At 34.9% G+C, this 26,688-nt stretch overlaps 1 protein-coding gene across 1 annotated transcript; it reads left to right on the forward strand.

Annotated features, from left to right (window-relative positions):
* The first annotated feature begins 8,085 nt into the window (after window positions 1–8,085).
* Window positions 8,086–26,688, forward strand: LOC143224074 (protein eva-1-like). Its single transcript, XM_076452537.1, has 8 exons — window positions 8,086–8,268; window positions 11,976–12,215; window positions 13,008–13,131; window positions 17,058–17,207; window positions 17,427–17,573; window positions 18,420–18,581; window positions 21,468–21,620; window positions 26,125–26,688. The coding sequence occupies exons 1-8, from the start codon at window positions 8,086–8,088 to the stop codon at window positions 26,445–26,447; spliced, it is 1,482 nt and encodes a 493-aa protein (XP_076308652.1). The 3' UTR covers window positions 26,448–26,688.

Below are 26,688 nucleotides of genomic sequence, written 5' to 3' on the forward strand. Positions count from 1 at the left end.
AAGTAAGTGTAAAAAGGTAAAGTAAAATACAGTTATGTGTTTAGTCTCAGGCAGGTAAGCAGGTGAAATTGACAGCACACACATTACTTATTTTACTAAAGCATAAGCACAGTTAATATGCATTACAATTGTGTACTTCAGTTGTCGTTTCTGGCACGTGTAAAAAACTTGCAAATAATAAGTTGTTTTCTGTTTAATAACTTAAGTGGGATGTCGAACCTAAGAATGCAATAGTTTGTCGGCCAACACGCTCAGCAGTTCAGCCAACCAAGTACAACAGAATCTAATGTTATTTCTATTTACTGTTGGAAAGTAAATAAATGTTAAAAACTTTTCTTCACCGTATATTTGTTAACTACAGCCAACGTAACAACTTAATATTTCCTATCTTCACTTCCCATTTAACTGTATGGAATACGCACGTCTTGATTCTCTGTAAAGCTATAACTGATTATCTTTGAAACTCCATTCAATTGATTCAAACATATGCTAACACAGCTATATTATCTTATTTTATATTTACGATAGTGTACGCCAATGGATATTAAAAGAACGATCTCATTAAATTATTAACAGTGTTATTTTGATGTAACATGGTGATGTAACCTTTAAACTGTAACATGCTTCACCAGATTGGATGCTATATAATATATGACTTAAAGCATAGCATTTGCTTAAGCGTTGCGTCAGCTTTTAATGTGTTTTACGAGAGTTGCTGTTTTGAATCAAGCACAAAGCTACTTAATGGTTTATCTGTCCTCTGCCAACAATGGGTATCAAAACCCGGTTTTTAGCGTTGTAAGTCCGTAGACATACCGCTGTGCCACTGGGGGGGATTTTACAAGAGAAAATCATTTCATAGGTATTAACATTTTCTTATAACTTTTTTTTTAAATACTTGAATAACTGTTTGTTAACTCTGTTAAAGACGAATAACTGAAGGCGCAGAGTAATAGAAACGAAGCTGCACCTAAGTTATCTTGCTAGAAATAATGGTTTCGATAACCTACAGTTAAGATATAAAGCAACAGGTGATATCGTTAAGCTCGCGGTGATTAATGGTTGCTAAAAGGAAATAGACAACGCTTATCCTGGTTGAAGTTAGTATGATAATATGGGTGGCACTTGAAAACAATTTGTACGAGACAGAAATGGCAAAACTGTTTAATATATGCTTCAACATCAAATCTGAAAACCCTACGTTTAGAACAACGCCATTTACAAAGAAACTCTTCTTACGACTTGAATAAGTCTACATGATTAAAAAAATAAAAAAAAGACTCATGAGATACAATTTTTACTAAATATTCTTGAATGTTTTCTTATCAGCGCTGGTTTATATTCTTCCTTTGCAATACGGTAAACTTGACGGTTTTACAAGTTTATCACCTTTGGGCTTGTATGCAATAATAAATTCCAAAGCTGCCAGGAAGAATAACAGGCTTTATAAAGATCGTTCTATAATTCATAAACTCAAGGAAAAAGATTCGGAATTTGAACTTTTTTTCTTGTTAAGTAATTAAAATAATGAAGATTTTATGCAAGGTAAAGCGTCGTTATTAATTAACCCCATATGTTCCATTCCTGAATACTTCACGCACAAACTGATTAAGTTCACTGAATTGTTTTTGATGCTTTTCCCAGTATTCATTAAACAACACCAGATTGCGCTGGAAGAACACTGAAACGCAACACTTTTTCATTTCAGCATTTAACTTTTCTTTTGGTGATCACTAATTTCCTTTTGGTGTTCAATAATCGATATGTTATAACTTCACAAATGCTAATAAGCAACATAATAAATCTAGAATATTTACTACATTATTCGTAACTGTTTCTGAAGTGTTCGAATCCCCTCAAACTTTACCTTACACATTACTTATCCAAGCATCTTTATATTTTGTATTTAAGATATCAAATGCAATAAAAATAATCTATGAAATCAATACTATAAAACGACAGAAGCTAATTGTATCGATGTACTTTTCCTTGGTTCGAAAAGAATAGATAGATAAATAGAAGTTTGTTCTATTTTTCTTGCACTAAATATTTATGCAGAAACGTGCGATGTTGTAAGTATTAAAGTTTGTTGAAAAGTTTCACCAATCACGGAATTATTTTGTTAAGAGATACTTTTTACTGAATTATGTCAGGTATTCGTTTACTGATGAAGTGTTAGTTTCACATACCAACAACATAAACTATCTAGACTGGCGCACGTTTCAACATAATCAATACAGTTGATATTTATAGTCCAAGCAGTCTCAAAACGTAATCTCCTCTAACTTCATCCGAGTTAGTGTTTATGAAGGACGGTCGGAGCTGAACCAGTGGATATTACTTTCTGAGTATGACTTGCTACGATATATAGGTTTGATTATTGCCTGATTTACCGGTGTCGTTATTACATACGCGTGGAATTACTTGTATATACTTTATTTCTAGGCTATCATCAACCTGAATGTAGTTGTCTGTATATATACTGCGCCTGCGCAAACATTTGATACGTTTACTATCTATCTCACGAAGCCTGTGTACATCAGTATGTAATAAAAAATTTTAACATAACACTGAATTATGCTTAATAACTTCAAAAAATTCAACTTTCATACATGTAGAAGGTAGAAATAAAGTCGATGTCTCTTTTAGTCAATGAACATGTTTCAACTCATTCGCCTGCTGCTGGTTGATTTTTTTTTATATGTCTTTTTGTTTGAAGTTTACGTCAAAGCTACACCATGGGCTATTTGTAAGTCCGCAGACATACCGCTGTACCACTAGGGGGCAAATGGGACTAAAAAAATTCTGTAATGACAAGGACATATTTTAGAAGTCAAAATTTTTTGTACAAAAATATGTGTTTGAGTGTTGTTGCAATTATAACACATAAAAAAGCCACAGACGGCTCATAGTGTAGCTTTGTGCTGAATTCCAAACAAATCAACTACATTTCGTTTGCACTTACAGATAGTACGTAAAAAAGTACTTCAAAGTGTTAATACAAATAATAATCTTTCAAGTTGAATCTATTTTGAAATGATATGACATAAGGATCTGCTCGTGACACACAGACCTAAGATTTTCAAGTATCTAGATATGTAAATAACACTATGATGAAAGACAACAATAATCATTCTTCTCTGCTTGAGGTTTTCTTCTTTAAAGCAAATAATATATGAGGTTTGTATAACGTACTTTATTTGGACTATTGCCAAGTTTGTTTGTTTTTTTTTCATTGTTGTTTTTTCGGCTCAGCCTTATGAAGGTGCAAGATGTTTAGCAAACAACAGGATAAACTGTTGAGGTTTTTGACTTGTTAGCCAATTCTACTGCATCATGAAGTACATCAGTTCTTCATGTGCGCACCTGATCTTGTTTTCAACTTTCTTGATTTTTATATTTTTTTAATTTTGTTTCTTCTTCAGGTTAAACGAACTAAAACGTGAAGTTATTTTAATTGTTCTAAAAAAGATGATTTGTTATGAACTTCGCGCAAAGCTCCACAAAAGCTGTCTGCGCTAGCCATCCCTAATTTAGACTAGTGTAAGACTAGAGGTAAGGCAGCTAGTCATCACCACCCACCGCCAACTCTTGGGCTACTCATTTACCAACGAATAGTGGGTTTGATCGTCAAATTACAGCGCTCCCACGGTTGAAAGGACGAGCATGTTTGGTGTGACGGGACTCATATCTGGACACCCTCGGATTACCAGTCGAGTACCTTTACCACCTGGCCATGGTGGGCCTCTAAAAAGAGAAACCTACAGTTGACTTGCCATAACCCATGAAGCCTTAAATTTATTTCTACTGGACAATATAAAAAAGTCCAAAGATTTTGTTTCTTGTTTCAATTATAATTGATATTATTAGTTAACAATTTGCATCACGCGCATCGATATATATATATATAATATACACATAAAATTACAAACTAAATGTTGTGAATATTAATAGTTTATTTTATTAGTGCTTCTAAATACCTGCAGCAGGCTACGTGGCTGACTTTAATAAAGTTACAATTAAAAAACAAAAGTTACTGCTTATATTTTCTTCATCAATCTCTAAACAATAAAGAAAGTTAGACATTATGTAATCTCGTTCCTCTGAAATATCATAACTGTACATAAGTGACCCCAAGTAGATTATTAATAAGTCTGCTTCTTTGTGGTTAGCTTCAAACAAACATAAAAAGAGAGAATTTAAGCAACAACTAAACCAAACTACACACACGTACTTTCATAAAGTATCTCAATTGCACATAAAATATTTTCAATAATTTTGTTCTAAACACATATAAAGTTTGTAAATTCATAAGTATGAATGTTGCAGTAGAGAAGCTCATGGTAATAAAGTTAAGTGGTATTATTTAAATTTACTTACCAACTTTTCTCAGCAGGTTGATACATAACTGCAGTATTTTTTCTTCTAATAAAACCAAAATATGTAAAGGTTTCGTGGAGTTTTTCTCACAATTAAACCATCCAAATGGAACAGTTTTTTTTACTAAACGTTTACGGATTACATATATGTGCGCATAAAAAAAGTTTAGTTTAAATCAACTGTATAATTCACCAAATACATTGCAGCTGCAAGCTTTACCAGAAATATAAACACTTCTGATTGATACCGGACTATACCAGCTATATGTCATACCAGTTATATGCAATTCTTGGGGCAGTACTAGTCCATACCAGCAATTAAATGTACCAGTAATATAAAAACTTCTGGTTGATGCTAGTATATATATACATATGCTGTACAGTAATACATAATATTTGGATAATACCACTTAAATATTTATATTACAGTAATTTGATCAAACCTGTGAATTAAAAAAAAAATATTTTATGTTCAAGTATATTGTAAAAAAATATATAAAATATTTTTCTTCCTTTGCACTTAAGAAATGAACTAAGCCATTTCATTTGGAATTGTGTTTACTGCAATAATAACTCGCTTCTAAATACGTAGCAGTTTTCAAGTTTTTTTAAAGTTTTCTTAGTCGAGGCCTGGTATGGCCAGGTGGTTAGGGCACTCGACTCGTAATCTCAAGGTTGCGGGTTCCTATCACACCAAACATTTCCGCCCTTTTTAGCTGTAGGGGCGTTATAAAGTGACGGTTAATCCCACTGTTCGTTGCTAAAACAGTAGCCCAAGAGTCGGTAGTGGGTGATGATGAATAACTGCCTTCCCTCTCGTTTTTCACTGCTAAATTAGGGACGTCTATCGCAGATAGCTCTCGCGTAGCTTTGCGCGAAATTCAAATGCAAGCTAAAAGCAATGCCCTGTCCATTTATTTTGAACTTAAGTAATTAGAAAAATCATTGTGAGCACAAGCTTTATAGTTTCCAGTAACTTCACATTAACTCGTGTAAATATAAAATACGTGATACGTGAACATTGATATTTGAGTTAGTATAATGACATTGTTGTGATTTTTTCTTTATTCGTAATTAAACGCAAAGGTAAACAATGGGTTAACTGTAGTCTGCCCACCGCAAGTATCAAAACTCGGTTTCTAGCGTTATAAATTCGCAGATATACCTCTGTGTCACGTAGGGGGGGTCGTTAATGGTTATATATACTTTAGTAACTACTGAAATTTATCAAAAATGGGTTGAAGTGCATTGACGTTCATCTGTATAAATGTATGTGTAAAATTTACAAATTACCATAGGGTTTAGCTTGACTAAATTTAAGCGTATAATTAGTTGTATTTTTTTCTTTCTTTCATCGCTAATCGCAAGAGTTGGTTGTTAATGTTTGGCGTTTTTTGGTGCAAAGCAACTAGGCTGTGTTCCCCTTAACCGGTAAACAATTAAAAATAAAATATAATTATTAAAATTTGTAAAAAGGAATCGTGTTAAAAAAAACAAAGTCCATTTTTTATTTAAAAACTTAAATAGCATTAAAAAGGCCAATGACATTCAAAAAATTTAAAAAACATTTGTAAGGTGGACAGCATCACCATCGGCAATGACATTGTCCAGCGTCAAGAGTAAACCTGTGGATAAAACATGTCTAAAATGGTGCTGTCATTCAGAGTTATAATGATGACACGACAGTAAAATGTGGGCTATTGTGGATTGAGTGTCGCAGAGACCACACGCAGGTGCATCAATCCCAGATAAAAGAAAACGATGAGTTAAAGAACTGTGACCAGTGTGTGATCTAATTAGGATAACTTCATCCTTTGATCCTTACGGAAACACGAGAGCCAAAGTCCAATGGAAAGTTTTATCTGGAGAAATTTGTTATTACGTTGGTCAGTCCAAGTCGACTGCTAAATGGCAGTGATAGCAACAGAGCATAAAGACTTAGCTGTGGTATCAGCGAGCTCGTTCCCGCGAATACCAATGTAGCCTGGTATCCAGAAGAGCCGGATAGAGAGAAATGGGCTGGTCGGTTTTGAATACAGGCGAGACCATGGTGAAAACTAACATGAAGCGATTCCAGAGTCAGTAGAGAGCTAAACAAGTCGATATACACAGTACAATTCGGAAGTGAACACAGAATCGTGAGAGGAGATTCTGTGTGCAACTACCAAACTACAACAAACCATGGCAGAGTCCACAGAGGTACCTGATTTTGAACCACTCGTATAAATGGGAATGGAAAGATGGTTTGAAAGATGTTCGGCAAATACAAGATGGTACTCAAAGAAAGGTCACGCTTGGGGATGGTGGTAAGCCATGGTGTGATGGGCTGGCCAGTGGATACAGCAATGTCATCCAAAGACTAACCCAATTCATCCACCTTTGTCTGAATATGAAGATCAAAAGGAGCAATGGCAGATCGTCTGTTCTGAAAAAAAACATGGCCAACTGAAAACACAACCCCAGGTGAATTGCTGTGGTAAGGATCGAAGTTCTGAAGCATACAGTAAAGCCAGTTGCAAATGGTAGAAGTGTAAAGGAGGTTCATGTGACTCTGGACTGTGAAAGTGCATAAAGCCCCCATGCAGAGTCAAAGCCTCAGATGATGAATGGGATCCAGCGTCATCAAGGCCGAGCCCTGGCAGAACCTAAGCCCAAATACCTATAGACCAGTTTTGATCGAATGAGAGCACGATATATCTTTAGCATAAAACATCGATCTGTTCTCCAAGAGGTGAAAGAGTGGACACGGAGGATGTTCAGTGTCCTCGTACACTTGACATGTAGCTGTTTGATGTGTAGTATAAAGGTCAGTTTACGATCAGAGATCAGCCTCAAGACATTTGTATCTGGAACCATGGGAAGCATAACTTCACCAACATGGAATTCAGGATAGGGGTAAATACCCTGTTGGCGGCAAAATGCATGCAAACGGTTTTAGAGAGAGAAAAGTTAAAACCATTTACTTCAGTCCACTTCAGGAAATGATTGAGAGTAATCTGTACCTCAGCCGCTTAATAAACCTCATGTTCGACGAGATGTAGAAGTTGTCCACTCAGAACCCATTTACAACAGTTGAAGGGAGTCGTTCAGTGATGACATTAATCTTTATACTGAGAAGTGTGACACTCAAGATATAGTCCTGACGGACTCCTAGTTCCTGTAGAAAAGAACGGGAAGTGTCGAACCCATATAAACTTGGAATCGCCTGTCCATTAAAAAAAATTAATAAAAATAGGCAAATGGCCACGTAACCCATATAAGTGGAGGTCTCGCAAAATGCCATAACTCCACGTAATATCATAAGTATTCTCAAGGTCAAAGAATACTTACATAAGATGTCGCTTGAGAAAGGCTTCTCTGATCGACGTTTGAAGTCAAATCAGGTGGTCCAAAGTGGAGCACTATCATCGGAACCCACACTGGGTGGACGAGAGGAGGTAGTTTTATTTGAGGAACCAAACAAGATGAGCATTAACCATCCTCTCTAAGATCTTACAGAGACAGCTCGTCAAACGAATCGAACGATAGTTTGACGGAATCTTGAAATTCTTCCCAGGTTTAGAGAAAGGTAAGACAATAGCCTGGTGCCACGCATCAGCAAAAACATTCTCTTGCCAGATTCAGTTAAAAACAACCAGAAGAATAGCAAGAAAAACAGGAAAGAGATGGCGCATCATTTCGTAATGTATATCATCAGATCCGACCAATGAAGAGCGAGCTTGAGTTCTACCAGATTCGCCACACCACAGAAACGCCTCGGCTGGAGAAATCAGCGAGTATCTCCGGCTCGGGAATATTCTTTAAATCCCTCTTAACTATACCTCCTCTGGAAGAATTCAAAGTTGCATGGGAAGTAACCTCGATGAGTTTTTCCCCCATGCTCCAGATTGTAACTTCCGTACTGACATGGGGGAGCCAGCAAACTCCTCTGATCCCTTTTGAATAAAAAATGGAAAAATTTCCCTAAGTATTTCTCGGATAAGGAATGCATGATTAGAAACTGAGGTACATAATCTAACTGTGACAGTGATTATACAACAGAGTCGTCCATGCGTGGTCGTTTTTCAATCATGTTTCATCTCAACATTTTTCATTTTTATTTTTTCTCACATGGGGGTATCCTTAATAAAGGGAATACATTTCAGTGCCTACTGTCCCCGCCCACCAAAGAGTCCTACAAGGGGACTTACTGCAATGCTAAACAAAGACATTTTAGCAAAGCCAGGGTTTCATGAGCTCTATACCCAAACACCAGCATCAGACACAAAGTCCACGACATCCGTTGAGACGTCCAACAATGGCACTTGTTGACCCTGGGGGCCATTCCTAGGCCGCCCGTCTACAGGAATGCAAGGTCAAAGTGGTGTGTTACGGTTGGTCCCCTCAACCACTTTTCCTCCTTTTCACGAGTCGCCAAGCACAGCAAACGCATAGGTGGATGTTTAGATTCTAGGGGAGGCAAACTGAAAGAACAAAACCTTCTCTTGGAGGTCCCCTCACTACGTACAGGAACCCAAGCCGAAGGGTTACGCGCAAAGCTACGCTATGGACTGACTATCTATGCTCTGCTTACTGTGTGTATCGAAACTCGATTTCAAGCGTTATAAACTCTCAGGTCTACCAGTGAGCCACCAAGGACTAGTATGTGTGTATAAATGTTAGAAAGAGTTACAAATACCAGCTGAAGTTTGAATAATTAACTAATTTTGCATATGTATGTGTTATGAATTATCACATGCTTTAACTCTAATTCTTGTATCTAAATGTACAAAACGTGTAAAATAACTTAAATAAGCACTATAGAAACCTTAACTTGCACTCATTACAAGTGAATTATGCTTCAGAACATGACCGAAAGTGACGTGGTAGATAGTGTGTCGGAGTATGGAGCGCACTCCCTACTTTGTTGTTGTGTGTACGTTATAAGAGTGACAGTCAGATGCCATTATTTGATTAAAACAACCTAGCAACTGGTAGCAGGCACTTTCCCTCTAATGTATTAGATCAAATTAGAGACAGATAATGCAAGTACTTCTTGTGTAACCATTCGTTATACGTCATGTTAAAAGTATAACTAAACTGGAAACCTGCAGTATAATGAGTAATTTGCATAATGGGCTTTCCCTTGCAGACTTTTCAGTAACTTCATAGGTTTAAACTAAAGCACATTTCCACAGATATATCATACATACTTACAATGACCCATATACCATGGCCTTACTTTACACTCAGCAAACATGAATTAGTTATATTAGTTAATCAGTTAACTATTATACACTCAATTATACAAGCAAGTTAATTCAAACGAAAACTTTATCTCTATTCAAAGATGAATTCTTAGTTAATACGAATTGCAAAATGAGAACATTTTTCATATTTTGACGTTGTTTTTTTCTACTTTACTTACCTGTACCAAGTGAACATAGTGTTTTGCTTATTTTATCTGTAACAGGAAACGCAATAAGGCAATGCCTTTAACAGGTTGGTTGTATGTCCAGGATTTTACGCAATCGAGTATCCTCTATGGTGCACGAAAAGTCAAACTGATATCAAATTGTTCATTTATTTACCTTGATAACATGTTTCTCTGTTGTTTTAACCTACCTAACCAGTTGTTCTAACCAGTATAGTATAGCTCAGTTCCAGGTAGTTAAAATATTGTAATATTCATGAAATAGCCCTTATCAAGTATAGTATAGCTATACTATACCCCGCTAGTACAGTGGTGTGTCTACGGATTTACAACGCTAAACTGAGGTGTTCGACTCCCCTCGGTGGGCTCAGCAGATAGCCCGATGAGGCTTTGCTATAAAAAAAAAAACATAAACATAGTTCCAGGTAATTAAAATATTTTAATATTTATGAAGCACGTATACAGAAACATATTTAACGTTGTGCATGTTCACAATCATATTTTTCCTACCATATACACAAATAACACAATTTCAAAAACAATTGCTTATGCAAACGATTGTGCAATATGGTAAAATAACAAACAAATAAATTTTGTGTAAGCATACTGATTCCGTTGCTCTTCTTATCAGGTTTATGTTTCGGTATCATTTGTTTTATCAGTAAAATATGTTTGTTTTTCCATTAATAATTCGTGTTCGCGTTTCAATTTTCTTAGCTCCGTACTCGGTAAAGCAATTATAGACATGTACAATTATTACTCAGTGGAGCAGTACGGTTATTCTGACTCAGCTTTATAAACTTTTGTGATGGATTATTCGACAACATTGTACGGTTATCTTCACAGTGATATACAGAAACGACTACTTCATAATATAATTTGATTAGTCTCAAGGTGATGTCTGTAGGTGTGTGGTGATTACTCAATAAAAGAAGTATGCATAAACAGATTGTGGTGTATTGGCTGATGTAACTGTTGTATTTTAATGCACTCATTAGGCTTAAGACTAGCAGAAAAAAGAAAACTTCTAAGTTTATTTTTCACGTAGGCTGTAAATGAAGAGCATACAAGCTTACCTCTTACGGTTTTATCCATTAACCTAAAATGTATTCGCATATGTGCACCACAACTAAGACTGTAGCTTTAAATCTGATAAAATTATAAATCACTCACCAGACTGACACAGCACAGAAAGAATCACGTGAGTAGGACAGTCTCCAATGTGGTTTTTTTTGTCTTCGATTGTAACGGACAAGTTTATTTAAATTACCCCCAATAGGAATCAACTTAATTTGGCTTAAGCAGAAACGTGTAATCACGTGTAAAGACAAACATGTGTTTGTCTAGCTTCACTCTTTTCCTTTCTTAATTGACTCTGTAAAAAGAAAACGGTAAAGCCATTTAGTATTTCCAACCCCAAATACACATTGCGCGACATATAAGCTAAATGACAAGGTAAGAGGCCCAAAAAAGCAGATTTTCACAGCTTAAAATCCCTAAATCTTATATATTTACTTTACTAGAACTTTAAGTGGATCACCTAGCGGTTATCAATACATTTTACAACAACCCAAAAACATTTTTCATGCTCTTTATATGATTAAAAAAAATATATGAATCTCCCAATTATCTAAAGTAATTAATATGCCAAATTGTTAAATCGAGGACTCATGATAAGCGTTCAAATACTACAGAATTGCACGTACTGTTAATTATTTGCCTTCTCTTTATCAGTTTAAAATTAAGAGAAGCTAGAACAAGTATATATCCGAAACAAAATTGTTTAGTCTTTAATTTACTAACCTGTAATGCGTTGTAATTATACCCAAACTTTCTTCAAGTGAACGGTTTGATCGTAACTGAAAATTGTTGTGTTCATGATTGCGTCTGTAGGTTTAACCGTAGTTTGAATATTACTGTTGTATCTATGTAAATAGTTTGTTTTTTTTTCTGTTCGTTATCACATATTCCTTTGAGGAATTATTAGTTTATTTCTCGACTGCTGCTTGAACTGTTTTGGTTGTTGCTATATCATATTGTTTTTGTTGTCAAGTTGTCCTGTGTCCTGATTAACTTGTTTTTGTTTTGTTTTTTCTATATGTCTGAATACAAATAAAACATTCAAGACTTTGCGTTGTAGAAACTTGGTTTTCCGAGGTTAGTTCTACTTCTCTTCTTGACAGTTTATATATAATATTATAGCATTAGTGTCAGGAACTCTTCGCAACTTCCAAGTTCACGCCTGCGATGGAAATGATCTACTGATCAAGTGTTGGCCTGACACAGTTATCGCTGTCAGTTTCGCCCGTTATGGAAGGACAGTCTCATCTCACGAGCTCTGCCCACCAGAACTACATACACCTAGCAAAAACAATTACCGGGGAAATGACACAACAAAATGTTTAGCAACTCAAGCTTTACGAGTAAGTTTTTTATATACATTTTCATTTTCACTTAAATAAATATTTATTTTATAATAATGGACGAAGGAGAACTGGTTCGTAAAAGAATATTTTTTCTTCTGTTTTTCAAAAGAAGTACCGAACATGCACAGAATTCTATTTAACTTTTAGTATAAATGAAGTACAAAAAGCACATCTTATATACTGCTTTGTTTTTAGTATTGTATATTTTTTCTTGTATAATTCCTGATTTTCTGCATGAGAAATGGACTTGCATTATTAATAAAGCACACGCGTATTTTGTATAATGTTTATTTTTTTTATTGTCTTGTATAATATTCGGTTTTGCTCTGACAGAATGAACTTAAAATGCTAATAAATCACCTATCTTGTATAATATCCTGTTTTTTAACGACACGTGAACTTACAGTACAAAAAGAAGCATAGATCTCGTATAATATCCTTTGCATGTGTCACATAAACTTAAAAGTGCTTATGAAGCACAGACTTTGTAAAACAGTATGTTTTCCAATAAATAAACTTTCTCTGCTAATAAAGAACCACATGCTGATGGACATTTGTTACAAATACTACTAGGCTAACATCTGATTTTGAGAACAAAAAAGTAATTGTTCGGTTTGATTCGTGGTTTCGAAATAGTTGATTTTTAACGTTACAAATAATAAATAAATTGTTTTGCTTTCCTGCTGGCGTCCAGCAGCGTCTATTATTTGTAAGGAACAAGATTCGTTTGTAGTCAAAATCTTCAGCAAGAATTTGCATAATTCAAACCTATTTTATTCTACTTTACAGGCAGTTGAAGCAATGTGTCGTCACCAGCGAGTGTGTAAAATAAAAACGTCCCCAGAATCCTTCGGCGAAGATCCTTGTCCCGGCATTCGGAAATACGCTGAAGTTGTGTACAAGTGCCTACCAAGTAAGTCGAACGTAACGCATAACTAGGCTTAGGCCTAAGTAATGTTATCATTTACAAAGTACATGTTAGGCTAAACCTCTAACTAGCTTAGAACTGAAATGATATTTAATCACCATTTACAGACATAGAAATCAAAATAAGATGTACTTTCTCAACTCTGAAGTGATATTTAATCATAATTTATGAAAGTACACATTAAGCATAAGAACCGAGTATAATACGACCCACAAACACAAAAACTATTGTTAAATATGTTTATTTGTGACTTCACCTACCGTTAATTATTTAAAACTTGAAAACATCGTGCTGTAGTCTTTCAAGCTAATTAAGGACAAATAGTGTGTAAAACAGAAAATGAGTGGAACATACTAAAAGCAAAATAAGTGGAAAACGATTGCCTAGAATGCGGAAATATATTAAACATACAATTCAAAATAAATTATAAATAGATTTTCTAAAACACCCGAAATATGATCTCTTTAATCTCATTATAGGTCGAAGCTAAAAAATAACGAAAAACGCAATACAGTAAAGATAACGGCTCAGGGTATGCGATGCGATTTTGTGTTTAAGTGAACTTGAAAAAAATACTTAAAATACTCTTCGTCTTTGCTGTAATGCAAATACTTTCAGTAAGTTGCTGTCCGACGTTAGCATTTGTCGTGCAAAGATAAACATATATATAACCTTGGTATTTCGAAGAACATGAGACTTTACATACATGTACACTTACTTAAAAGTCTGCATTAGAATCTGACAAAAGCCAAACTCCGACAAAGTTAGAAAATGATACATTCATTCTTAAATCTAAACGAGTACGAGGCCAAAGACGTCTCTGAATATTTAAAGTACTGTTTATTTTAGTGTTAAAAAAAAGTATTGTGTTAGAATGGCTAGCGCTCCTTTATATACTCTTCAAAAAAAGAAACGCAAAAGGCTGTTGTTTTGGAATTTCGCACAAAGCTACTCGAGGGCTATCTGTGCTAGCCATCCCTAATTTTGCAGTGTAAGACTAGAGGGAAGGCAGCTAGTCATCACCACCCACCGCCAACTCTTGGGCTACTCTTTTACCAACAAATAGTGGGATTGACCGTCACATTATACACCCCCACGGCTGGGAGGGCGAGCATGTTTAGCGCGACGCGGGCGCGAACCCGCGACCCTCGGATTACGAGTCGCACGCCTTACGCGCTTGGCCATGCCAGGCACGCAAAAAGCAAAATATGAGACAAATTGTTAACAAATTTATTCCGGGTAGTTCTGTATGACATGTGTGAAACTTTGCACATTCACTGCTGAAAAACCAAAGTCTGCAAAGGCGAAGTCCACGCTCACTAGGTGAAGTTTAACGTCACTCAACGTCAATAACGAGTATGCCCCACGTGAGCATCAATAACTGCTTGGCATCTCCTGCCTATGGAAGCGATGAGATGACGAATCACATTCTGTGGAATGGCTGTCCACTCAGCCTGCAAAGCTGCTGCAAGCTGAGGTAGAGTTTGCGGTTGAGATTGTCGCCGTCGCAGACGTCGGTCCAACTCGTCCCGAAAATGTTCGATGGGGTTTTAATCTGGTGATCTGGAGGGCCAGGGAAGAACGTTGATGTTGTGGTGTCTCAAAAAGACAGTGGTGAGTCAGGCTGTGTGAGGACGGGCTTTGTCATGTTGAAAAACGTCGTTGACGTTCACCATGATGGGTTGCACATGGGGCCTAAGAATCTCGTAGACGGTTGCGTACGGTCTGATCGGAAATCCTACGCAGCCCTGGTATGGTTGAGGCAGCAGACGTCGCAGTGGTGGTCCTATCCCGAAGGTGACGTAACCGAATGTAGCGATCTTGTGCGGGCGTGGTCACACGAGGTCTGCCAGATCGTGGACGGTCACGAGTTGATCCATGTTGTTGGTGACGATTCCATAGCCTTGTGATGGTGCTTGAGTGGACATTCACAGCTCTGGCAACATCTGATCGAGATTCGCCTGCTTCCAAGCAACCAATGGTGTTGTTGCGTTGTGCTTCAGTTAGTCTTGGCGTAACTGTATTGCGTGTCGGTGGCTTAACACTGAGCTATGGAAACCGAGAACCCGTGACTTTATAGGATTTTGCACATGTTGCACTTGCAGAACATGCAGATCTCTCAAACAAATTTATTGGACACGCATGCGTTTTGGCGAAAAATCCGATGTTTTTCTCCGTTTTCAAAGTGCACAACTTTTATTGTCATTTTGGTCTGACACTCAGTGCCTTAACAGTGTAACATCACATATTCTGAGCTTGTAACATTATTACATATATTTTTCTTTAAAATAAAAAAAATATCCTTTTAGCGTTTCTTGTTTTGAAGAGTATAGATAAAACCATTGTAAAACAGACGGCTATCAGTTCAAAATTTAAAACTAACATGAGTAAGAAAATTTTGTGGGTCAATAATAACAAAATCCAAATTCCGTGTATTCTCATAAATAAATCTGTAATATCGTATTACATTTAGGTTGTGTGCTTACTGTTATGAACAAAGGTGCGCAAGGGGCTATCTGTGTTGTGCCCACAACAGATAAGTCTCAAGACATGCCGCTCAGAAACTGTGGAGATAGGCTAATTTATTACGTATTGCAATAAAATAAAATTGCTTCATTTGCACATGCTAACATTTGTTTTGTTTGTTTGTTTTGGAATTTCGCACAAAGCTACTCGAGGACTATTTGTGCTAGCCGTCCCTAATTTAGCAGTGTAAGACTAGAGGGAAGGCAGCTAGTCATCACCACTTACCGCCAACTCTTGGGCTACTCTTTTACCAACGAATAGTGGGATTAACCGTGACATTATAACGCCCTCACGGCTGAAAGGGCGAGCATATTTGGCGCGACCGGGATGCGAACCCGCGACCATCAGATTACGAGTCGCACGCCTTAACACGCTTGGCCATGCCAAGCCGCTAACATTTGTAAGATAGACTTTTTAACAAAGGTAGATTATTACTTTTTTTATGGATTCTAATGAATTGTGGTCGCTAAATAATTCAGTTTCTAAGTGTGTTTAATTGATCTTCAAGTTTTCAATTGTATATATTGAATATTAACGTGTTTGTTCTGCAGTTAGACGTAAATGTCTGTTAGATGTCCATTCATATTTAATTAAACCTGGTTTTCATGGTATTGCATTGAATTTCTAGCGCAAAGAATTTCCCAGTAGATTAAATTTGTTAGATCTGAAACTTTCTAGTAAAATAATATTATTTTCATTCTAAGAAACAGACACGGGTTTTAGGATTAACCTTATGAAATCATTGTAATGAATTGTATAAATGTAATGGTATGTTTTAAACTGTATTATAATTTATGTAATAATTCGAAGAACCTATGAGTGAAATCAAAGTAGAATATATTATAATATGTCAACCACACTTCAAAATAAATTTAATCAATCAAATTGTTTAAATTGAAATTAATATTATATAATACATGATAATTAAAATTATTCAGTTACTGGATTTTAATTAACCTTATTGGCTAAATGTTGTGTAACCTTATAAATTAAAGGTTAGTTATCCTTATAGCTCGAATGATAACAGAATTCACAGTTTAGATATGAGTAGCATCATTGCTTACACAATAATTAACTTTGTAAATACAAAATAATCAGATTTCAAATTGAATGATAATCAATTTTAATCTTATATGTTACATAGAAATTTTAATAATATGCAAAGTGCGTGCTAAACGGTTAATTAATGTGCTTCCCAAACAGTGCTTAAAAGATAAATCATTGAAACGGTTAAGATGTGATTTAAAATATGTTAACAGTGCAAAATTTTGCTCGATTTACAATAGAGTTATTAGGTACATGCCAAATAGCAAGCACCTATCACGATAGTTAAATAAATCGTGATAAATACCCATAACTGTACCACAAATGTGATTCTAATCTAGATTCATTTATCAACAAAATCGTGTGCGAAAATGATCGTCTTCGACTTCAATGTAAAAAATCCCGACGAATCGTGATTTACTCGGCGTCATTCGGAGGAACTCACCACGATATCCATGAATGTCCACAGAAGTCCGGAGTTGTAGCACGAGGTAGAATTTGCCTTTATTTATACAAATTTCAAGTAAATCTAGTAAATGCACTGATTAAATATATTTGGAAAAAGTAAATACACTAAATATAGGCTTAATGTTAATCTCTTTCTCATATCTCTTTTACAATTTTACAATTAATAATTTTATTTTTTTTATTTTATTGTTGAAAGTTGTTAAGAAGAAACACTGACATAAGACCGTATTATTCTCTGTTAGACTGTCAGGTCAGTTACGCTACAGAAACAGTGATGCAGAACTGTCTAGGAAAGCGCAGGTGCACGGTCTATGCTTCTATCGAAACATTTGGTAACCCTAGTTGTCCGCCAGATACTCGACATTATCTCAAGGTTGTTTATACCTGTGGTGAGTTACCCTATATTTCTTCTTTAATTCTTACTGATCTGTGGACATAAACATCTGTAGATCTATATATGTGATTTTGACTCCGTCTTGCAATGTGGTGAAGTAAAACGAATTCAAAACCCTACAGGTATGATGTACACTTCACAATTCTTAGAGGCCTAATGGTATTTCTTTGGTCTGCTAACCACAGCTGTGCTGGTGAGCCTTGAATAATCGAATCTGTAATCTACAGCAGAAGTTACAGCCAATCAAATAATGCATTAGGCTTTACGTCACAGATACTATTTTTAATTTCTCATCTGGTGAAAATGAAAATGAATCTTTAACGTATATACATATATATATATAGAGAGAGAGAGATTTATGTTTCCATTATCTACGTTTCTGTGTATCTATCTATCTGTCGTTTTGTATTATCAGGTATTTATTCATCTGTCTGACTGCTTATTTGTGGACATAAATAGGAATCTATCTGTTTAGCTATTTTTTTATCTGTTTGTCTAGTGAATTTCCGTATTTGTTTATCTTGTAACTTGCTATTTATACACCTGTCTCTCTTATCATGTTAATCTCTTTACTAACACTTGTTTATAGAAACTGTTTTGTTAGTAAAGAAGTAAAGGAAATATTGAATTTTAAAGAAAATGTGCATTTAATATGCTTCCAGGAAAAAATAAGACTAACTTCTTAGACGAAGAATTATCCTTTGTTTCGTTAATGATCCATTACACCAAAAACGTTAAAGTTATTTAACGTTATTTAAAGTTATTATTAGATATTACACACATTTAAGATAAAATATTTTCAAACATATAGTAATATTTGTTTGTTTCTTCACATTGTTAGTATCAAAAGAAATCCTTCGAGTGTTAGATATCAATGATAACGGTGACAGTGGAATTGACGAAACAGACGATTTCGTTGAAGAACCGGAGTATAAAGCGCCACCTGAAGGTCAGGACCGATCTCGGTGGAAAGAAGGCACGCCGTTAACCAAATATGAATCAGGTATATTAATACGATTTTTCTCAACTCGGTATCGAACCTAAGATCAATCACATGTCAGATGACTATTGTACCAACTAAAGTAAAGAGAATAACGCAGAAGCCATTGAAGTAATACACTTTTTTAACAACTCAAACTTGGTTCTGTTTTTAATTTCGCACAAAGCTACATAAGGCTTATCTGCATTAGCCGTCACTAATTTAGCAGTGAAATATTAGAGGGAAGACAGCTAGTCAATACCACTCACCACCATCACTTAGGCTTCTCTTTTACTAACGATTAGTAGAATTGACTGTTATCAGTAAGGACTGATATCAGTTAGTCTTTGTTATTCAAAGATTCTCAGTAAGTTACTGTCCTACATTATTCTATATCATACAAAGATTCTCAGTAAGTTACTATCTCACATTATCCTATATCATACAAAGATTCTCAGTAAGGCACTATCTCACATTATCCTATATCATACAAAGATTCTCAGTAAGGCACTATCTCACATTATCCTATATCATACAAAGATTCTCAGTAAGTTACTATCTCACATTATCCTATATCATACAAAGATTCTCAGTAAGTTACTATCTCACATTATCCTATATCATATAAAGATTCTCAGTAAATTACTATATCACATTATCCTATATCATACAAAGATTCTCAGTAAGTTACTATCTCACATTATCCTATATCATATAAAGATTCTCAGTAAATTACTATATCACATTATCCTATATCATACAAAGATTCTCAGTAAGTTACTGTCTCACATTATCCTATATCATACAAAGATTCTCAGTAAGTTACTATCTCACATTATTCTATATCATACAAAGATTCTCAGTGAGTTACTATCTCACATTATTCTATATCATACAAAGATTCTCAGTAAGTTACTATCTCACATTATCCTATGTCATACAAAGATTCTCAGTGAGTTACTATCTCACATTATTCTATATCATACAAAGATTCTCAGTAAGTTACTATCTCACATTATCCTATATCATACAAAGATTCTCAGTAAGTTACTATCACACATTATCCTATATCATACAAAGATTCTCAGTAAGTTACTATCTTACATTATCCTATATCATACAAAGATTCTCAGTAAGTTACTATCTCACATTATCCTATATCATACAAAGATTCTCAGTAAGTTACTATCTCACATTATTCTATATCATACAAAGATTCTCAGTGAGTTACTATCTCACATTATTCTATATCATACAAAGATTCTCAGTAAGTTACTATCTCACATTATCCTATATCATACAAAGATTCTCAGAAAGGCACTATCTCACATTATCCTATATCATACAAAGATGCTCAGTAAGTTACTATCTCACATTATCCTATATCATACAAAGATTCTCAGTAAGTTACTATCTCACATTATCCTATATCATACAAAGATTCTCAGTAAGTTACTGTCTCACATTATCCTATATCATACAAAGATTCTCAGTAAGTTACTATCTCACATTATCCTATATCATACAAAGATTCTCAGTAAGTTACTATCCTACATTATCCTATATCATACAAAGATTCTCAGTAAGTTACTATCTCACATTATCCTATATCATACAAAGATTCTCAGTAAGTTACTATCTCACATTATTCTATATCATACAAAGATTCTCAGTGAGTTACTATCTCACATTATCCTATATCATACAAAGATGCTCAGTAAGGCACTATCTCACATTATCCTATATCATACAAAGATTCTCAGTAAGTTACTATTTCACATTATCCTATATCATACAAAGATTCTCAGTAAGTTACTATCTCACATTTTCCTATATCATACAAAGATTCTCAGTAAGTTACTGTCTCACATTATCCTATATCATACAAAGATTCTCAGTAAGTTACTATCCTACATTATCCTATATCATACAAAGATTCTCAGTAAGTTACTATCTCACATTATCCTATATCATACAAAGATTCTCAGTAAGTTACTATCTCACATTATTCTATATCATACAAAGATTCTCAGTGAGTTACTATCTCACATTATCCTATATCATACAAAGATGCTCAGTAAGGCACTATCTCACATTATCCTATATCATACAAAGATTCTCAGTAAGTTACTATCCTACATTATCCTATATCATACAAAGATTCTCAGTAAGTTACTATCTCACATTATCGTTTGTCATACAAAAATTCTCAGTAAGTTACTATCTCACATTATCCTATATCATACAAAGATTCTCAGTAAGTTACTATCTCACATTATCCTATATCATACAAAGATTCTCAGTAAGTTACTATCTCACATTATCCTATATCATACAAAGATTCTCAGTAAGTTACTATCTCACATTATCCTATATCATACAAAGATTCTCAGTAAGTTACTATCTCACATTATCGTTTGTCATACAAAGATTCTCAGTAAGTTACTATCTCACATTATCGTTTGTCATACAAAGATTCTCAGTAAGTTACTATCTCACATTATCCTATATCATACAAAGATTCTCAATAAGTTACTATCTCACATTATCCTATATCATACAAAAATTCTCAGTGCGTTACTATCTCACATTATCGTTTGTCGTACAAAGATTCTCAGTAAGCTACTGTCCTACATTATCTTCTGTCATACAAAGATTTTCAGTAAGCTACTGTCCTACATTATCCTATATCATACAAAAATTCTCAATAAGCTACTATCCTACTTTATCGTTTGTCATACAAAGATTCTCAGTACGTTACTGTCCTACATTATCTTTTGTCACACAAAGATTCTCAGCAAGCGACTGTTCTACGTTTCTAAGATTCCTACGACATAGAGGATCGTAAGATACTTACAAAAACATATATATCTATATTTGTAATTATAGATTACTTTTACCTATCTCTAGATGATTCCAAGAAATCAGACATCCGTCAACCGGAAGTCCAAAGTGATGAAATTATAGATTGGGAGGACGCCAGCAACTGCACAGTTATTGAAGGTGACCAGAAGGTTGTTGGCTTTCTTACGGAATGGATTGCAGCATACAGATACCTCAAACGTAAGTTCCTAACGTAATTTGTTGATGTTGAATCACTGGATCGTTTATTTAAAAAATCTTCAATTTATTTAGGGGTCTAACTCCCCTCCTTACAACAGAAGAAATTTCTATTCATTTTTATGTGCTTCGGTTGCATTTTCAATAAGAACGTTACTTGTATCTCTTTCTGTCTTTTGTTGAGAAAATCATTGCTTAAAAACAATAAAATAACAATGACAAAAATAAGCAGAATCGTCGTAGCCAGTGTTGTATATACTACCACCATTAATGTTTCTTCTAGGTTTGTTTGACTGTTTTGAATTTCGCGCATACATGAGGTCTGTCTGCACTAGCTATCCCTAATTTAGTAGTGTATGACCAGAGGGAAGGCAGCTAGTCATCTCCACCCACCGCCAACTTTTTAGCTGCTCTTTTACCAACGAATAGTGGGATTAGTTGAAACATTATAACGCCCCAAGGGGTGAAAGGGCGAGCATGCTTGATGTGATGGGGTTTCGAACCCGCTATTGAGAAGTCATTTTCATGGACCGAATGTACTACGTGAATATCATAACTTTTTAATAAATAAAGGTATATAGCTAAAATGCAGAGTAATTATGTGACTATGTTTCAGTAGTTTTTGGTTTTTTTTCAGTTGTTACTAATACTTAAACCAGTAAGAATATTAGTAAAAGCAACCTAACAATTCCTGCGTTTATTTTTGTTTCTAAACTTTTGTATGGCTGTTGGATTTGTTTTCTTAACTTAAATAAATGTATTAAAGTATTCCTTTACAATGAAGTAAAACGTATTTTGTGCATTTATGTCTATGTGGTACATACATTATTATCATTTACTATTTATAACGTCAATTTCGATAAGTACATTTTGATCTGTTTCTTTGTTAGCTCACACTGCGAGGTGTAGGCGATTTTTTAAACTTAAAAAAAAACGTATAACTTCCCCCTTCTCATCATATCATTATGAATAAGTTAGGCCTAATGGAAAGCGTGGTAAATTCGTTTTCGAATTTCACGGCAAGGTGAAAATATATATGGTTGAAACTTAAGTGAATAGTTTTCAACAATAGAAAACTAAACTCTGTAGCCCTCGGAGTATTATGTATCGTGAAGAAGTTCATACCTATATCAATGAAACACAGTTTGTGTGTGTGTCTGTTTGTTTGTATAGCACAGTCGCATTGGGCTATGTGCTGAATGCAGCTTGGAATATTGAAACCCAAGTTTCAACATTGCATGTTCATAAACTTACTCAATTGTTTGTTAGTTTATTTCACGCATACAACGATAACATTTCTGTACAAACAGACAAAAATAAACGGAAAATATTTCCTTTCACGATTAATTTTTCATTTGTAGCTAATATGTCCAGCAATTTTTTATCTAAAATCTGTTTCGAATTTTAAATTCGGTACTTTTTTGCTAATTTGGCATCCACAAACTTGGTGCAAAGCGATGTAACTCATCCTGATGTTTACTTCAAAAACGTTTTTGTTGGGTTTCCATTGGTCATTAATTTCCAAGCGTTATTTCTGTTTGTGGTATGTGTTTACCAATCTTAAAAAAAAAAACTGACAATTGTCTCTTTACAAATTATTTCAAGTAAACCCATCAAGATGTCTTTAATTTTGATGTTGACAAATTATTCTTCATAATTACGGTAAAAATATATCTAATGCGCATATTCACTTGGGATAAGGTCAAGAAGATAGCTTTTCTCTCGCTAATCTTACTAATTTGGAAAAGGTAGGGGATTAGTTATTCTATTGGTAATAATTAAGAGTAAATGGAAACAACCCTAAAATTATCTTTTGACGTTTAACCAAAAAATTTGATAATGTGCAATGTGTTTACTGAATTGTTCACCTAAATACCTATCTAACCAAAAACTAATAGTTTCAAAACGCTTACGGTCGGGCTTGGCCAGCTGGTAGGGCGCTCAACTCGTAAAATGAGGGTCACGGTTTCGAATCCCCTTCACACCAAACATGCTCACACTTTCAGCCATTGGAACGTTATAATGTGACAGTCAATCCCACTATTTGTTGGTAAAAGAGTAGCCTAAGAGTTGGTAGTGGATGTTGATGACTAGTTGCCTTCCCTCTAGTCTGACACTGTTCAATTAGATACGGCTAGCGCAGATAGCTCTCGTGTAGCTTTGCGCAAAATCCAAACACAAGCAAAAGGTGAAAGTAAAAAACTACTAAACCTTAATAAAACATGAGATATTTTATGAGGATATATTCAATGTATTATCTGTTATTAAGTTTCGACACTTCCTCTATGAATGAATTATAATACAAAGAGACATTCAAACGTAAGTACATTAAAATGTTGAATTTCACGTTCATCCTAATATTACTTATCGTTATTCTGTTGTATGTGATAAGACTTGTCTTATGATTTGTAATGCTACACATTATATATCTTATCTGATTTTATTTGTATTAGAGAAAGCTGCTATAACGTACAGTTATTTTATTATATTTAAAGCGTGCCGAGTCAAATATATCCAAAGGTGGTCCTTTGTCATAACAGTTAAAGTTAGTCGACCCACATTTCCATCTTAAACCATTAGGCCGAGAGAGTGTGATTAGTTGATATTAATATGAAGACAAGATTGTGAAATCTTTTGAAAACATACCTAATCAGCATTTGTCTCAAGATACGCAAGAATTTTATGTTTCTTAAAGTCCTGACTCCACGAGACCAATTTTTCACTTGTACCACATATTAAAGGCATGTCTAATGCATTTACGCATGTCACTAATGCACTGAAACTATGTTAATTTACTTCGATCGATCACCCTACGAGTCTACTTTAAACGTGTTTATAGCGCTTTTAATATAGCTGAAAAAAAGAATCAAGCTTTATAATACTCGTGATATATGTGGTGACTTTTATTAGCTATTTGTTTCAGATCAAGAGGTCTTAATAGCTTGTGGAATATCTATTTACTAGACCAATATGTAAAGATGTAAAAGCACTGAGAACTAACGCATAATATATGCTATCATTTGAGCAGTTCTAGAAGGAAAAGTTCTTGTAATACACCGTAATGTAAACACATTTGTCAATTTCATTTAAATATGCATTCACTTCATCAGTAGGTACTCCGAAAGAAGAAGTTTTGGTAGTCCTTCAGTAAGTCAGGTATAAGTTTACGAACTTACAACGTCAAAACCAGCGGTTCGATTCCCGCCATGGACAGAATTCAGACAATGTGTAGCTTGACGCTAAGAAAGGAACTAAAACAACCTCTTGATAACTGACGAAACGTTTCATGATGCGAAAGAGAATTTTATGAAGTCGTGATGATAAAACTTAATCATAGATCTATTTACGTTTAACGGCAATTATTTTAAAAGGTTACCAGAGAAACTCATAAATCTAAATATAAAATATTAGTGCATCTTCTGGGTTTATTTATGTTGTTAGCACATCTAGAGTGGTGGACAAGAAATGTGATCATCCAAGTTTGGTCTTTTTTTAATACAATCGCCACTTTTAAGAATACAAATTATTCTGCGTCGTTTGCAAATCAATCGACTCCAGGCTACAAAGAAACTATGAATAAAAGTAAAATAAAAAATAGACTAATATTTGTTCCGAAATTATAACCGTAAATAGTTTGTAGTTTACCTAAAGCACTTTGTCTCTTTTTCTTCTGTTCGTCAATACTCTGGTATATTGTTTATCACGACTCTATGGTTTTTAGGTTAATATAAATAACTTAGGATATGATTGTTATATTCGCCTAAGTGTTTTGAAATATTGTTTTATCACGACGGCTATGATACTTATGTTAGCCTAAATATTTTTGAGTATTGTTTTCTTATGGTGTTTATGAACTGCTGTTTAAATTATTGTTGTTTGTTTGAAGTTAAGCACAAAGCTACACAATGTGCTGTCTGTACTCTCCCCGTCACAGGTATCGAAACCCGATTTCTAGTGTTGTAAGTCCACATTCATACCGTTGTGCCTGTTGTTGAATGATTATTATTATAATACATTCTTCTAGTTCTTTCAAAGTCCATAAGGCACTAGATTAAGGATATAGTATTAAAAATGTAATAAGCTTAAGATAATGCTTCCATTACATAGGGTCCAGCATGGCCAGGTGGGTTCAGGCATTCGACTCGTAATCTGAAGGTCGCGGGTTTGAATCCCAAACATGCTCGCCCTTTCAGTCGTGGGGGCTTTATAATGTGACGGTTAATCCCACTATTCGTTGGTAAAAGAGTAGCCCAAACGTTGGCGGTGGGTGACGATGACTAGCTGCCTTCCCTCTAGTCTTACACTGCTAAATTAGGGACGGCTAGCGCAAATAGCCCTCGTGTAGCTTTGCGCGAAATTCAAAACAAACAATCTATTACATAGAGAAATGAGTAAAACGGAAACAGAAAGCAGCAATACATTGTACAAACCTCACTGTGTGAGTGTTTATACGGATTTCATTTTGTATATTACTATACCCGTAATTCTTTGTTTTTATATACTGCAGAAAACAAGGAGAAGTGTATTCTTTACTTGACACTTAGCTTGGGCGGTGGCTTAGTCGCCTTCTTCGGGGTTTTGTCTGTACGTCTTTACGTTCAGAAGAAGGCGGAAAGGAAGAAGGCTAGCCTCAATATCAACGAACCTCTTCCAACATCATTCGACGAGGAAGTTTCCGACCTGGAACATTTCGATACCATTGACAGGCCAGATCACAGCGGCGTAGAAATAGTCCGGTACTGCAATCGATCGGCAATGAAAAGACAGGATAGCGACACACATCCTCGGGCCCCTATGTCCCGAAATATGAATAATTATTATTACAGTTAGTTCTAAGTAGGCAGTTAAAGCTACGCTCAATGTCGACTACTTCGTACAAATATATATATGTATATACATATATATTATGGATACATAATTATATATAAGTATACGAGAAGGTATGTTTCAGGTAATTTTAATTGAACTTCTAAACTGCTGATTCTCATTCATAGGTTTGGAAGAAATGAACCTAGGAAAGACTAACCGCAGCGTCCAATGCCTGAAAACTAACACACTTGATGATAAGGCC

This window comes from Tachypleus tridentatus, chromosome 8 (genome assembly GCF_004210375.1).
Source record: "Tachypleus tridentatus isolate NWPU-2018 chromosome 8, ASM421037v1, whole genome shotgun sequence".
Taxonomy (NCBI): Eukaryota; Metazoa; Arthropoda; class Merostomata; order Xiphosura; family Limulidae; genus Tachypleus; species Tachypleus tridentatus.

Coding starts and splice junctions, on each gene's coding strand:
- LOC143224074 (XM_076452537.1), top strand. CDS start 8,086: ATGAAGAGCGAGCTTGAGTTCTACCAGATTCGCCACACCACAGAAACG. Junction 12,216..13,007: donor TAGCAACTCAAGCTTTACGA/GTAAGTTTTTTA, acceptor TCTACTTTACAG/GCAGTTGAAGCAATGTGTCG. Junction 17,574..18,419: donor CAAGGTTGTTTATACCTGTG/GTGAGTTACCCT, acceptor TCACATTGTTAG/TATCAAAAGAAATCCTTCGA.